This window comes from Phyllostomus hastatus, unplaced genomic scaffold, assembly GCF_019186645.2.
Source record: "Phyllostomus hastatus isolate PE091 unplaced genomic scaffold, TTU_PhHast_1.1 phas_scaffold_1674, whole genome shotgun sequence".
Taxonomy (NCBI): domain Eukaryota; kingdom Metazoa; phylum Chordata; class Mammalia; order Chiroptera; family Phyllostomidae; genus Phyllostomus; species Phyllostomus hastatus.
This window is the reverse complement of record NW_025334011.1, coordinates 13,676,604-13,690,162: the sequence shown is the minus strand read 5'-3', so window position 1 is coordinate 13,690,162 and position 13,559 is coordinate 13,676,604. Positions and strand designations below refer to the sequence as shown.

At 43.8% G+C, this 13,559-nt stretch overlaps 2 protein-coding genes across 3 annotated transcripts in view; one reads left to right on the top strand and one right to left on the bottom strand.

Moving 5' to 3' along the window:
• The window catches only part of LOC123831076 (protein adenylyltransferase SelO-like), a 55,897-nt gene extending 45,874 nt beyond the window's left edge, over positions 1-10,023 (bottom strand). The window contains exons 1-3 of the mRNA XM_045857711.1: positions 9,971-10,023; positions 8,689-8,854; positions 1,403-1,870 (exon numbers count right to left, since the gene is read on the bottom strand). Coding sequence (XP_045713667.1) covers positions 1,403-1,870; positions 8,689-8,854; positions 9,971-10,023 — 687 coding nt within the window. The remainder of the gene's footprint in view (positions 1-1,402; positions 1,871-8,688; positions 8,855-9,970) is intronic.
• PDSS1 (decaprenyl diphosphate synthase subunit 1) overlaps positions 1,588-13,559 on the top strand; it is a 42,266-nt gene continuing 30,294 nt past the window's right edge. The window contains exons 1-4 of one of the 2 annotated variants that reach the window (XM_045857749.1): positions 1,588-1,777; positions 8,161-8,225; positions 8,715-8,835; positions 11,341-11,471. In XM_045857749.1, the coding sequence (XP_045713705.1) occupies positions 1,649-1,777; positions 8,161-8,225; positions 8,715-8,835; positions 11,341-11,471 (446 nt within the window). In that variant the 5' untranslated portion in view covers positions 1,588-1,648. The remainder of the gene's footprint in view (positions 1,778-8,160; positions 8,226-8,714; positions 8,836-11,340; positions 11,472-13,559) is intronic. The other variant, XM_045857748.1, reaches the window with a different exon arrangement.

The window sequence follows — 13,559 nt, the reverse complement described above, 5'->3', positions numbered from 1 at the left end:
TTCTACTTTGGCAAATTCTACCTGTTGGGTATGTAATACATAAAGCTTTATTAAGATAAGCCAGAGGTGTGTATTAACCACCTTCATTTGTAAAGCACTTGAATTTGTTTTGGGTTTTTTTTTATATAATATTCTTCAAGTTTGTGGGGGCAGGGAGACAAAATTAGACTAGGAAATTTCTTTGTTCTATATTTTTATTCAGTAAAAAACAATAGTTTCAAGATAAATATGATGCATGCTCACCTACACAAGATACTTACACTCTGATGCAAAAAGTTTGGTTTACAAGAACAAAAAAAAAAACAAAAAAATCCCCAGCCCTGGCTGTCATGGCTCTGTGGATTGAGTGCCAGCCTGCAAACCAAAGGGCCACAGGTTCCATTCGCAGTCAGGGCACATGCCTGGGTTGCAGGGCCAGGTCCTCAGCAGAGGGCACGCAAGAGGCAACCACACATTGATGTATCTCTCCCCCACTCCCTTCCCCTCTCTCTATAAATAAATACTAAATAAATAAATAAATAAAATCTTTTTTAAAAATCAGAGAATTGCAGTTGCATTTTTGCTGGTCTATTTCCTCATAGCAAATTTTTTGAGGACAGAATAAGTTTCTTCCCTAAAGCTTACACTTTCTCTCATTGGCTCTGTGTTTGTTTGTACGCATTTATGGAATGATTACTTCTATGACAGTCTTGTTATAAATACGCCCTCTCATGACCATGAGAAGAAATCTGGCTTTGGAACTAAGGACAGGTTTTTCTAACTCACATCCAGTACTAATCCTGTACAATATTCAGTATCCCCTGGGCTGGCTACAAGTAGGTTCAATGTTACTAAATATTAAACAATACCCCACAAGTCAGTACACCCACGCGTGGGACTCACACATCCAGATGTGCGCAAGACGGCCAATTATGCCACCATATACCTATAAGGTTTTCAGAGGAAAGGGTCCAAAAGTCGAGAGACGAGGCTAATCTAGTTTCTGCTTCACAATAGCTCTGCTCCTGGTTTGACTTGTTACTGAAAAGGTGCAAAAGATTGGCACTTCCTTCAAGGCTAGGTTGTAATAAGGAGCAAATGACAAGTTGGCAGGTCATACACAAGAGAAGCAGCCGTGGAATGTGTAGCCTCCGGATTAAGAAACAAAACGGGAACCCAATTCTTCGAGTCATATTTCTGCCTAAATATGTAGGACAGAAGTCATTGACTGAAGTCCGGCGCACTGTGGCACGTCTTTCTAACAGCCGGTCACCCGAAGGTACATTTCGCTCTGTTCGAGTTACCGGCTCCCGGAGAGCTTTAGGGAGGATTCGGGAGAGACGGCTCGCGAAGTGCAAGGTCACGGTTAGTTTCTCCCGGGCCCGGATACCACTGGTGGGGAAGGGGCCCAGCCGCCGCGCACCCCTTCGTCTGCCACTTCCGCCGACAGCCCGGAGGTCCCCGCCGACTCCCACGCAGACAAGTGCCCGAGGTCCTGCGCGGCCGCCGCTCGAGAGCGCTGGCGGCCCAGCCCGGGGAAAGAACGAAAAGAGGCGCCCCGGGCGGGACCGAAGCTCTTCCTGTGCCAGGTTTCCGGCTCCGGGTCCCGGAGGAGGGCCATCGGTCCCTGGGCGGGGCTGCCGCCCGCCGCGGCTTTTAGACTCGTACCATGACCTCGTGCTGGTGGCGGTGGCGGCGCGGCTGCCCCTGGAGGCCCGCGACGCGGAGCCCCGGGCCCGGCTCCCCTGGTCGTGAGGGACCATGCGGGCCGCGCCCCACCGCCGCTGCCCGCGCGCAGGTAAGGCCGGGAAGCGCGGGTCTTGACGGGCGCAGAGGTCACCGCGCAATGACAGCGGCGCGGAGGAATGAATGGGCTCGAGCGGCACGTGTGCTGGGCAGGGGGTCGCGGGGCGGTGCTAGGATGGGCCCCCGGGCTGGCCGGTGCCCCGATGGGTTCCAGCCGCCAGGTGGGACGAGGAGGGGTGGGCGCCCACCGTCAGTCTACCTAAAGTAGTGGCACCCCTCGCGGAATTGCGGAGCGGTGTGGGGACCGAAGAGAATTTAAGAATTGGGAAGGGCGGATTGAAGAGCCAGGTCTCGGGGGAAACGGAGGACGAGTGGTCAGATTGTCTCATGGGGTACGGACAAAGTCAAGACTGGGGACCGTCTGCAGCTCTTTCCTTTCGAGTTTCACAGCTCAGGCTTCGGAAGATCAGATTTTAGAGCTAAAGGTGCTCTGTATGTAACTCTCAAGGGATCCAAGTGGTCTCCCTGATGGCCTCGATAGGTGGAAAAGGTCTTCTGGAGGATATGGGGCTCATGCTGAGGGTGGGCAGGATTTCATCCGTACTGTATGTAGCTGTTTCTGGGGGAGAGCTTACCTGGGCCGGGTGCAAGGGCACTTGAAGGAGAAAAGCCCTGAGGATGGCAAGTAGAGAAGCCCTTGGGGTTATCTGTCGTTTGACCTATGACTTCTTGAATTAGAGTCAGAATCTCAAGCACTAACCATGGTTCTTTGATTCTCTCTCCTGCTGCCTATGGACCCAATTTCATTTTTCTCCCTTTTCTGTCAGTTTAGCCCTTGTAAATTGACATGTTTCTATGTCACTATGAGTCTTTTCTGCACTTCGTAGTGATTGTCAACCTGCCTTAGGCCCATACTGTTTAGCATAACTGCCCAGAGTATGGATTCACTGTTCTTTTCACAGACTCTCTAGTCACACAGTAATTGTATGTGTTCAACTTTCATTCTCAAGGCTTACTTTTTTGTTTTTTAAGTTTATTTGAATTTAGGGCTTTTATGTTTCAGTCAGATTTGGTACACTTCAAATTCCCATGTACCCATCAAACATCATTTACCAATATGAAATAGGCAGTATATATAAGTGTCTACTTTGCACCATAGTGGATACATATCACAACTTACCCAAAATGGACATTTGGCAAGATAGTGGTAGCTGGGCTAGCAGATAGACTTGACAGTAAAGGGAGAATATGAGCAAAGAGCCTCAGGACTTTGCTGGGATCCATTTAAGTAGCATCCTAGCCAGACTCCAAATGTTCTAGGATCACAGATGAGGATATCATTTGAAGAGTGGATGCACCCACCTTCTCATGCCACTGGATACTTCTTTTCTTTGACATTCTTTTTTTTTTTTTTTTAAATTCCATGCCCTCCAAGCAACTTTCTCCGTGACAGAAAGGCTGCTTTGGAGAGGATGCACCTTAGAGACCACAGGAGGGACTGTGCTGAGGCTGCCAGTGCCATGTGTTTCTGGTTTGTGTGTCCATGGTGTCCTTCACTGTAAATTAGGGCACTAGCCTTCTGCTGTCTGCCTCAGGCTTCTGTTTTGACTAGTTCAAGTCACTCAGGGCCTGATAGGGTTAGCCTTGGGGACACAAAGCAACAATAATAAAACCACCTCCAGCGCTCTAACACTGCTCTGCTACTTCCTGACGCATGTGCATTCTCCCAACTTCTCCATTGCTAGTGTTAACAAGTCTTGTAATCAGGCAAAACCAGTGTGCATTAGATCGAGGCAAATCACTTGTCAGGACATCTTTGATTCTAATTCTGCATTTTCTCTTTTTTAAAAAAGTAAATTCATAGGAGGCAAGGTTGGCTTTCAGGAAAGTAGTGATGGAATCACAGGGAACAAAATTGGAACTGGACAGTTGCTTTTGGCTAGTGCTAATGTTGGCACACCGAGTGATTCAGCTCTAGTTTCACAACTGCCTTTTAATACTTTACAATAGTCCCCTCTTTTCCACAGTTTTGTGTTCCAGTTTCAGTTACCTGTGCTCAACCATGGCACAAAAATATTAAATAGGAAAGTCCAGAAATAAGCACTTCATAAATTTTAAATTGTGCACTGGATTCGGAGTAGTATGACAAAATCTCGCACAGTCCTGCTTAGTCCCACCCAGAGTGTGAATCCTCCCTTCATGCAGCATATTCCTGCTCTGTATCCCCACCCATTAGCCACTGAGCTCACCTCCCAGTTAGACGGTGGTGGTATTGCAGTGCTTATGTTCAAATAACCCTTATTTTACTTAGTAGCAACCCCAGCATACAGGAGGAGTGATGCTGGCAATTCAGATACGCCAAAGAGAAGCTGTAAAGTGCTTCCTTTATGTAAAGAGATATATATGTATAGGAAAAACATAATGTACATAGGGTTTGTTATTATTTGCAGTTTCAGGCATCCAAGATGTATCCCCCACAGATAAGGAGGGGCTCTTGTAATGTTCTTTTAAATATCTCTAACACTACTTTGGCAAACATTGCCCTAAGATACTCCTAAAGCAGAAATATAGCTTGATTGAATAGATACTATATTAAATGTATGCAGTGTATTAAGCGCTGAGCTCAGAGCTTTACCTATACCCTCTAAATCAATCTCAGCATCTCTCTAGGAGTAGGTATTATCAAAAAGATGTCACAAGCTAATGGAGCCAGGAAACATTGGGATTTGAACCACAGTCCATATTCCAGGTTTACTTAATGTGTAATGCTGTGGTGGAAAGAATAGAACTCAGACCATCTTCTTTGGCCCTACCTGCCTGGCAAAGTCAAACTCTATTGTCATTTTAATATGTCCAAAGCAATACCTGTTCACTAGAGGAAAATCAGAAAATATGAGCAAAAAAGGAATGAAACAAAGGAAACCTAATCCTAATTATTCCAGAATAACTATTTTTAGTGCCCTGATTTATATGCTTTCAAAGCCTACCTTCTGCATTGTATGTGTGTGCCTGTGCGTAAATTTCTAGTGGGAATCACATGTTTTTTCTTTTGATATTTCCCCTCTTAGTTTTTTTGGCTGGTCAAATAATTAAAATGACATAAAACATATTAAGAGTAGAAAATACCTGGCTGGTGTAACTCAGTGGATTGAGCGCGGGCTGGGAACCAAAGTGTCCCAGGTTCAATTCCCAGCCAAGGGTACATTCCTGGGTTGCAGGCCATAACCCTCAGCAACCGCACATTGATGTTTCTCTCTATCTCCCTCCCCTCCCTCTCTAAAAATAAATAAATAAAATAAAAAATAAAAAAAGAGTAGGAAATAACCAAATTTAATTATGTATGTACATATGGGGGTTCCATAAGAATATGGGGCCAGAAGACCTGAGGAGAAAAGGGAGGGTAGTGGATTGGGACTGCAAGAAGGATGAATGCAGCTCATGTAGAGATGAAACGGTGAGTAACTGACAAATGTTTGCTGGGCCACCTTTAACAATGAAACACAGGGAGGGCCTGCCCATCTGTCACACCTAGTTCATATTAAGCCGTAATCATCTGTGATGATAGTTCACTTCCTGGAGCAGGTCCTCTGTCTAAAATCTTTAACGCATTTGGGGGAAGAGCAAAGGTTCTTCCTTCCCTATGGTGGAGGTGGGGGGGCTCCACCTGCAGAGCCCCTGCTGTCAGCCACAGATGAGAATAAGTCTCCCAAGACATGATCTGCTTGGGGAGGAAAGGTGGCTGATCTCTCAAAGGAAAAGGGCCAGGAGCCTGTTCCTCAATGGGCTTTTAATGGGTTTAATTTGCATAGGAATACAGGATATATACATAAAGTCCATCATTCATTGTCAGGCAGTAATGATCAAACAATAGATAACATTCGAAGAAATCTAAGGGCTTATTTTGAGTCAGGGTCAAATAGCTAAAGGGCCATAAAACTTTGGAGAAACAAACTCATTTCATGCTTGGACCAGTATCATTTAAATTTAGGATATTCTTAGGAAAGCAGGTTTCACAGGACTTGATGCATTCTTTCTTACGCCTGATTGCCCTGGGGAACCCGCCCTTTTCAGCACAGGGCTGCATCCACCTCCAGCATTGTTACAGGCTTAAGGCATTGTTGCAGGCTTAAGTTGGGCCAGGAAAGTAAGGCAGCTAAGAGATTAGGAGACTTCTTGCAAGCAGAATGAGGATCAGGCTATGTCAAAGCTGAGGGGCGAGGGTCTATCACCCCCTTTGTCTATAGCCTTCTGAGTCTTTCCCTGAGGGCCCCCTTCATGACTATGCTTATCTTAGGTTGTCCCTCCTTTGAGGAATCTTACCCATCAGTGGCTAACCAGTCATCCACCTAGACCAAGCAGGGTGAAGTGAAAGGGGGCAGAGGTGGTGCCCCTGCCAGGGAGATAAGCTTTGTCTCCTTAGTGGCTTCTGGTCCCAGGGTCTCTTTAATCAGCCTTAGCCATGGGGTGGGGGGGTTACAGCTTCTGAAACCAGGCAGGGCAGTTCCCAACACTTTCCGAGTCTTTGATTCTTAAAAATAATCATTATCCCAAAGAGGCATATTTTGGGCTAGCAAACTCTGCTCCCCTTCAATATGCAGGCATGTGCCACATAATGACCGGGACATGTTCTTAGAAATGCACTGTTAGGTAATAGTGTCATATGAACATCGTCGAGTATGCTTACACAATCCTAGAAAGTATAGCCTACTGCTGTGCTATATTTTTATGTGACTGACAGTCAGTAGGTTTGTTTATGCCGCCACCACCATCACAAACGTGGGTGATGTGCTGTGCTACAATATGAGTAGCCAACAGAAATTTTTCAGCTTCGTTATAATCTTACGGGACCACCATCAGATATGAAGCCTGTCATTGACTAAAATGTTACGAAGCATATGACTGTACAGTGTTGTAGATATCTGCATAGATGTCCCTGAATTACGATGGCTCAATTTAAGATTTTTCAATTTTACAGTGGTTCAAAGTCATATGCACTCAGTACCAGCTATGCTAAGCTCTGATGTTCAGTAGGTTAGGTGTATTAAATGCCTTTCAGCTTATGATATTTTCAACTTATAATAAGTTTATTGAGATATAATCCCACCGTAAGTCAAGGAGCATCTGTATACCAGTTTTCAAACTTGACCTCTCAACTTCAAGTTCTCTGGTTGTATATAAAGCAAATAGTTGTGAGGGTCAGATAGTGTAAAAGCACGTTGTAATATTTTATTACTAATAAAATGAATTAGTTTTATTTTCTTGTGCTAAATTTACCCTTTTGTCACAATGCTTTCTTCAAATGCTCTGTAAGAGCCATTACATTAGATGAGTAATTTTCGAAATGGCTGTGTCCTGAATTCTTTGAGATTGGCAGTATTCCTGACCAGGATAGTGCTCAGTAGTTGTTGGAACTAACATTTGTCATTACCATCTCTGCTGGAAGTTCTGCTCTTGGCCTCAGATTAAGTTAATATCAGAATATGCTGCTGAGCTTGTTTGTTTGTGTGCCATTACATACCAAGAAGTAGCATTTCCAAAACTGATTAAAAAATAATAAAATAAAATAATTTAAAAAAGAAGCATTTCCAAATAGGTTTAGGAAAAATGACTTAAAATAGGCACTGTTTGTGTACATGTAAATTTCCTCTGTAACACTGAAATCTTTTTGCTTTTTAACATCTGGGCTGATGCTTTTGGAATCTTGATTATTCTTGTTTTAAATCAATGTAAGAATTTAAAAGAATGTGAAAAACACTGATCTTTTACTATTCTCTGGCCAGTCTTAGTTAAATAGAAGGAAACTGATTTAAAACTACCTTCACATCTGCAAAGACAGTTGTGAATAGGGAAGCCAGCTTTCTTTGGAGGCAGGGATAGATTATAGATTTTTTTTAATTTTCTGCCTTTTTTCTTATTTACATGTTCTGTAATGACAAATATTACTTTTGTAATAAGGAAGAGAAACTTTTATCATTTTTCTAAAGTTTACAATCTACCTATAACAGACAACTAAAAGATCACAACTATATCTATTATGAATTATGGGAGTTTTTATTAATTTTTATTTTTTGCTTTTTAAGAAATTTTATTTTTCAATCACAATTTACATTCAATATTTTGTATTAGTTTCAGGTGTACAGCATAGTGGTTAGACAATCATACTTTACAAAGTGTTCCCCCTGATATTTCCAGTGCCCACCTGGCACCATCCGTAGTTACTACACTATTATTGACTCTGTTCCCTGTGCTGTACTGTACATCCTGTGACTATTTTCTGACGACCAATCTGTACTCCTTGGTCCCTTCACCTCTTTCACCCATTTCCCCTACCCTCCTCCCCTCTGGCAACCATCTTTTCTATGGGAGTTTTTATTTATCTAGCGTAATAAGTTTTTTATGAATATGCTTACAATTTTTAATACCTTTATTTTCTAGATATCCTATTTTTATCTTGTGAAGAGTTTAACATCTGCCTGTTCAAATATGTACAGTATATCACGGTAAGTTTCTAAGCTGTATTGCAACTCCAAAATTATTAGCCATATTGTCAGCAAATTTCTATTCCAAATTGTGGTGGGCTAGTCCAGCAAATTGAATATGTTGTTTAAATAAGTGCTATAATATCTGCTCTGTGTGATCTCTGTCTTTTCACAAAAAAATGGTGATATAATTAAACTTAACTCAGAACACAATAAACATGCTTAGTCTTCCTTCCTTTTTGATTTTGTGGGTTCTCAAGGCCCTGGTTGTAAAAATAAACTGGTAATGTTTAAACCACTATTATTTAGCAAGAACAGAATTCTCTATGTTTTTCAAAATTATATTGACCCTTTTGGATTAATGCTTAATTTCCAGCAAGTATCTGGGCTTAAATTTTCTATCATCTGACTACTATACGTGTCTGTATATGCATGTGTGTATATAATTCTTACTTTGAAAATTTATGATAACACTCAAGTTTACCTTTTGTGCATTTGCACTTGTCCCAGGCTCCATCACACCACATCGGCCACGTGCTGTTGTAGTAAAACATGGAGTGGTGAGAAATACACTGATCCTTTCACACTTGGGAGGAGATACTTGAAAGGCCTGTATGAGGACATTAGAAAGGTAAGATGCTTTCACGATGCTGTGGAGTAACATTGAGCTTTTAGAATTAATGAAAAGACAATGCAGGTTTCTGATAGGTACAAAAACTTGACTCACAAATGGCCAGTTTCAGAACTTGAGCAACAGCAATAGGGCAACATGGAGGATGAAATCCATTTCCATCCAGAAAGAGGTTGTTGCAGAGTTGGGCAACTGAAACAGTGATACAGGCAGCACCCGCCTGTCCGGAGGGCTAGCTAACGTCTTCTCTTCGATTGCATCACCTACCCCACACAACTGAAATACTGAAGCCTTCGTGACTCCTCTCTCGTCTTCCTTACCTAATTCTACACATCAGTGCCTGACTGCCCCAAATAGGGCTTTCTTCATTAAATGCTTTTCTTCCCGAAAGCTTCAGTGGTTCCCAACCAACCTCATTAGAATTCTGAAATGGTGTCCAGAAATGTTTACATGCCTGCCTCGGCTTCCTTCCCCTTTCGAGATTCTCTCCTCCAGCCTCCACCCCACCTGGCTGTGTCCACAGCAGCCCCACTTCCCATTCGACAGGCCGAGTGGACACCATGAGGAGGAACCCCCTCGGTGCCTGCTCTGTTGCCATGGACAAGCTCACCTATGCCCGTCTACATGAAGTAAATGTCTCTTCCTTTGCAGAACGGTCCCTTTACCACTAGTGAAGCTCCATCCCCAGTGCCTTGGGAACTGCACCCCCAGTGGCCTATTCTTTATCTGCTGACTCTCGCTTTTCCTGTCCCTTTCCTGTCCTTTTTAGGTGCTCCAGTTTGTTCATGTCCATCTTTTAAAGGACTGTCCCGTGACCCGGTGCCCCACCCTTTCCCTTCTATCACTGAATGCCCTAACTCTGCCTCTATTTTGCCCCTTCATGTTCACTCTGCCATCACACTATGCCTTTCCTTCCAGCCTCTTCTCTGAACCTACCTTTGCCTAGGTCTTTAATAGCTCCCTTCTAATAAACCCAGTAGACACTTCAGTTTTTATCTTCCTTGAGTATTTTTTAACATTGGATGCCGTTGACCACTCCCACTCCAGGAAGCCCACCCCCTGGCTTCCTGCACATCCCTTATTCTAATTCTTCACCCTTCAGTCTGCGTCCTGGCTTCCTCTCTGTCCCCTCTACCATGCCTCCTTTAGTTTTGCCATTCCCTGGGGTTCTGTTGGCCCCTCCTCCATGTCCTCAGCTTACCCATTTTCATACTTAATGGCACCCAAATAATACCTCTGTTCCAGATTGAATCATCACTCAGAAACCAATACACCTAACTGCCCACTGGCAGCTCCATTAAGTGGCCATGACTATATCGAACTTAACATTTCTGAATCTCTACTCTCCTACTCATTGTCTTTTCTCCTGTTTTTTTCAGGAGCCCCAGAAGGACCCTCCACTCATCCCTCTTTCCCCTCCACATGCCCTAGTCTGTGTCTTGCCTTCAGTCGCACTGCTTTAGGTTAGGTCACCCTCATTTCCATGGCCGTCATCCTTGCTGTCTCCCCACCTCATTCACTCTGAGCCAGAGGTGCCTCCTGTGTGATTCTAGGGTAACAGCACCTGTCATACTGTTGTGTTTTATTGCAGTTATTGTTTTATTACTTCTCCCCATCTAGACTCTGAGCTCCTTATAGGCAAGGGCTGTCTCATTTATCTTTATAACCTCTGCACTTAGTATGGTGCTTGGCACCAAGTCAGTAATTGAGTGAGTTAATGACTGACTGAGGTATAGTTTTTTCCTTCGCTGTGAGGGGGGTCCTCTGTGTCCATTCTTAGCTCCCACTACTAAGGGGTCAGCTCTGATTCATTCTAGCAAGTCCTTGAGTAGCAGGTAGAACAAACACACCTCTGTGCCTGAAGACTAATCATCTTCACAAATCAAAGGCCTACTTATCCTTTAATACCAGATTAAAGCTTATCTTTCCTGTGAAATGTTGGGTCTTTCTAGTCCACACTGCTTTCTCTTCTTTGAACTTATAGTATAATATTCAATGTATAGTACTCTTCAAGTTACAACTGCATTATTCACTGAATATTTATTTTTTAAAACAGTGTTGTCTCCTCATCTCATTTGTAAGCTGCTGGCCATCAGACAAATCACGTCTTACACTTCCTTTATGAGCTTAGTCCTGCTGTTTCTCACCACCGCCCACCCCCACCCCACTGCTCCAGGCGCAACCTTGCCTCCCCACCCAGAACAGCCTGCCCTCCTGCCTCAGAGGCTCCCAAACTCCTGTCTTTGTTCCCTCCACTCCGTCTTCCAAGCTGGGCCCCCTCAAGCTTTCCTCCCCGTCCTGCTGTCTCTGGGAGCCACTGGGGGCGGCTCAGTTACATGGCAGCCAGGTTTTTTGCCATGCCACATAGGAACCTTTTTCAACTGAGTGTTGACTTTCTCAATTAAAATTAATACACTGAAATCAAATCCAAGTTTTGAAAAAGAAATCCTGTTGCTTTCCTATTCAACTATGATGCCACATTAACACAGAGACACTTTATTTCAGGAACTACTCATATGTCCAACAGAACTTAAAGAAATGTCTGAATACTACTTTGATGGAAGAGGAAAAGCCTTTCGACCAGTTATCGTGGTGCTCATGGCCCGAGCGTGTAACATTCACCATAATAACTCCCGGTGAGTCATTTACTTCCATTCCTCTGTTATATTTTGCAGGTCCTCCTCCTTCCTGAGGCTACCATTTAGTTTCCTGTCTGTGCTTAAGTAGCATTAGCTAAGAATTCACTTTGTGATGAGTAGCTTCTGACTTGGAGTCACTAAGGCCACTCTGGAATCTCATCTGGACACCTTCCTTTTCCACCTTTTTCATATCCATGGAAGAACAATTTCAGCTGCAAACAGGCATTTTAGAAAGAAGTCTAAAAGCCAAATGCAGTTTTCTGATTCAGAAGTAAAGGCTACCAGGATGTATGCCCACATGTAGTCATTTTCCACACAGGCCTGTTAGTCCAAAGGTGGGTGGTTATAAAGTGATAAACTTTGCCATAATTCTGGGCACCTCACCCATCAGTGCCTGCCTTCCTGTGACTTCTGGAAATGTGCCAGAGAGAAATCTTTTTTAAAAGAGGTGTTTTAACTGTAGTCCTCAACTTTTGAGTTTTGAATATAGTTTTAAAATTTTTAAAGATTTTATTTATTTCTTTTTAGAGAGAGGGGAAGAGAGGAAGAAAGAGAGGGAGAGAAACATCGATGTGCTAGAGAAACATCGATCAGTTGCCTCTTGCATGCTTCCGATCGGGGACCTGCCTGGCAACCCAGGCATGTGCCCTGACCAGGAATTGAACCAGTGACCTTTCAGTTCACAGGCCAGTGCTCAGTCCACTGAGCCACACCAGCCAGGGCAAATATATTTAAAATTTTAAAATATTAAAGCAACTGCAATGTTAAATGTTAAATCCTAAAAGGAAAGGAATATGTTAAATCCATATTGTCTCATGTAGCCATCTTTGCCATTGCCTCTACCCCTCCCCTCTTGTACTTAGTCATTTATAAATAATTTTGAGTTCTGCTTTGTTTAAAGTCTTTACCATTTTGCTGGAGTGTCTTCATAGTTATTTTTACATCATGTGATCTGTTGATGGAAATTCCAGTAGACCATAATGTACTTATACATTTCCCTAGTGTCGAACATTTGTGTTCCATTCCCTTTTGTCAATAGAGAGTATCTTAAGGGATGCCTTTGTCAGCACTAAATTTAAGGATGCTCTCAGAATGAACATCAGATGTTTCCGAGCGTGCTCTCCCCTCTTCCTCCTCCACTGCAGCCCCTCCCCAGTTCCAACACAGCACGCCATGCTCCACGCATCTCCCAGTCACCTGAGACTTTCAAAGAGCTCCCAGTATAGTTTGAACAAGCAGTGAAATCTCTGGTAGTGACTTTTTAACCATTATCATACTCATTTTCAATCCACTTAGAAGGCAGAGCAGCAGAAATGCTCCCTCTGCACCAAACTTGAGTACGTCTCATGTGGTCTCTAGCAGGGTTTCTCAGTGTGGGTGTGACGGATATTTTGGGCCACGTCATTATTTGTGATGGGTGGGGTTGTCATGTGCATTGACGGAGGACATAGTGGCACTCCTGCCCTCTAAGATGCCATTAGTGCCCCCCCCCCCCAGGTGATGACAACCCAAAAGGCCTCCAGACATTGCCAAGTGTCCCCGGGGGAACACAGTCATCCTTGGTTGAGAGCAACTCGTCTAGGGAGATTGTGTGTTTATATTTTAAGTATCTTTGATTAGTACATAATACCATTGGTTGCCCTCAGAGATAACATGGAAAGGGGTACTCTAACTCCTGTCAGTTGTTGTCCCAATAGGTGAAAGGTTTTTCAGTCTGCTTTACTGCCCTGTATAAACTGTTGATTGCAGAAAACATGGGAGAATATAGCACAGAAAAAGTATTACTGGTTCAAAAAGTAAGTCCAAGACTGCCCTCTCCAGGAATGTTTTGCTGCAGTGTCGTTCTCCCCGTCAACGACCAGAGCAGGAAGGCCCTGTCCAGTGTTGGGCTGTGAGTCCTGACGGAGGCGGGCGTTTGGGTAGTACAGTATCCCAGCTGTGTTACTCTCTAGGCCCCAGGTTCTTGAGAATAAGGACCCCCCTAAGGACCCTTTGGATCAGGCTCTTAATGAGCTAAACATCTAGCTGTTAGTTCCGTGCCACTTAAAGCAAGAAAGGGGCAGGGGGAGCTTCTGGAAAGCTGGG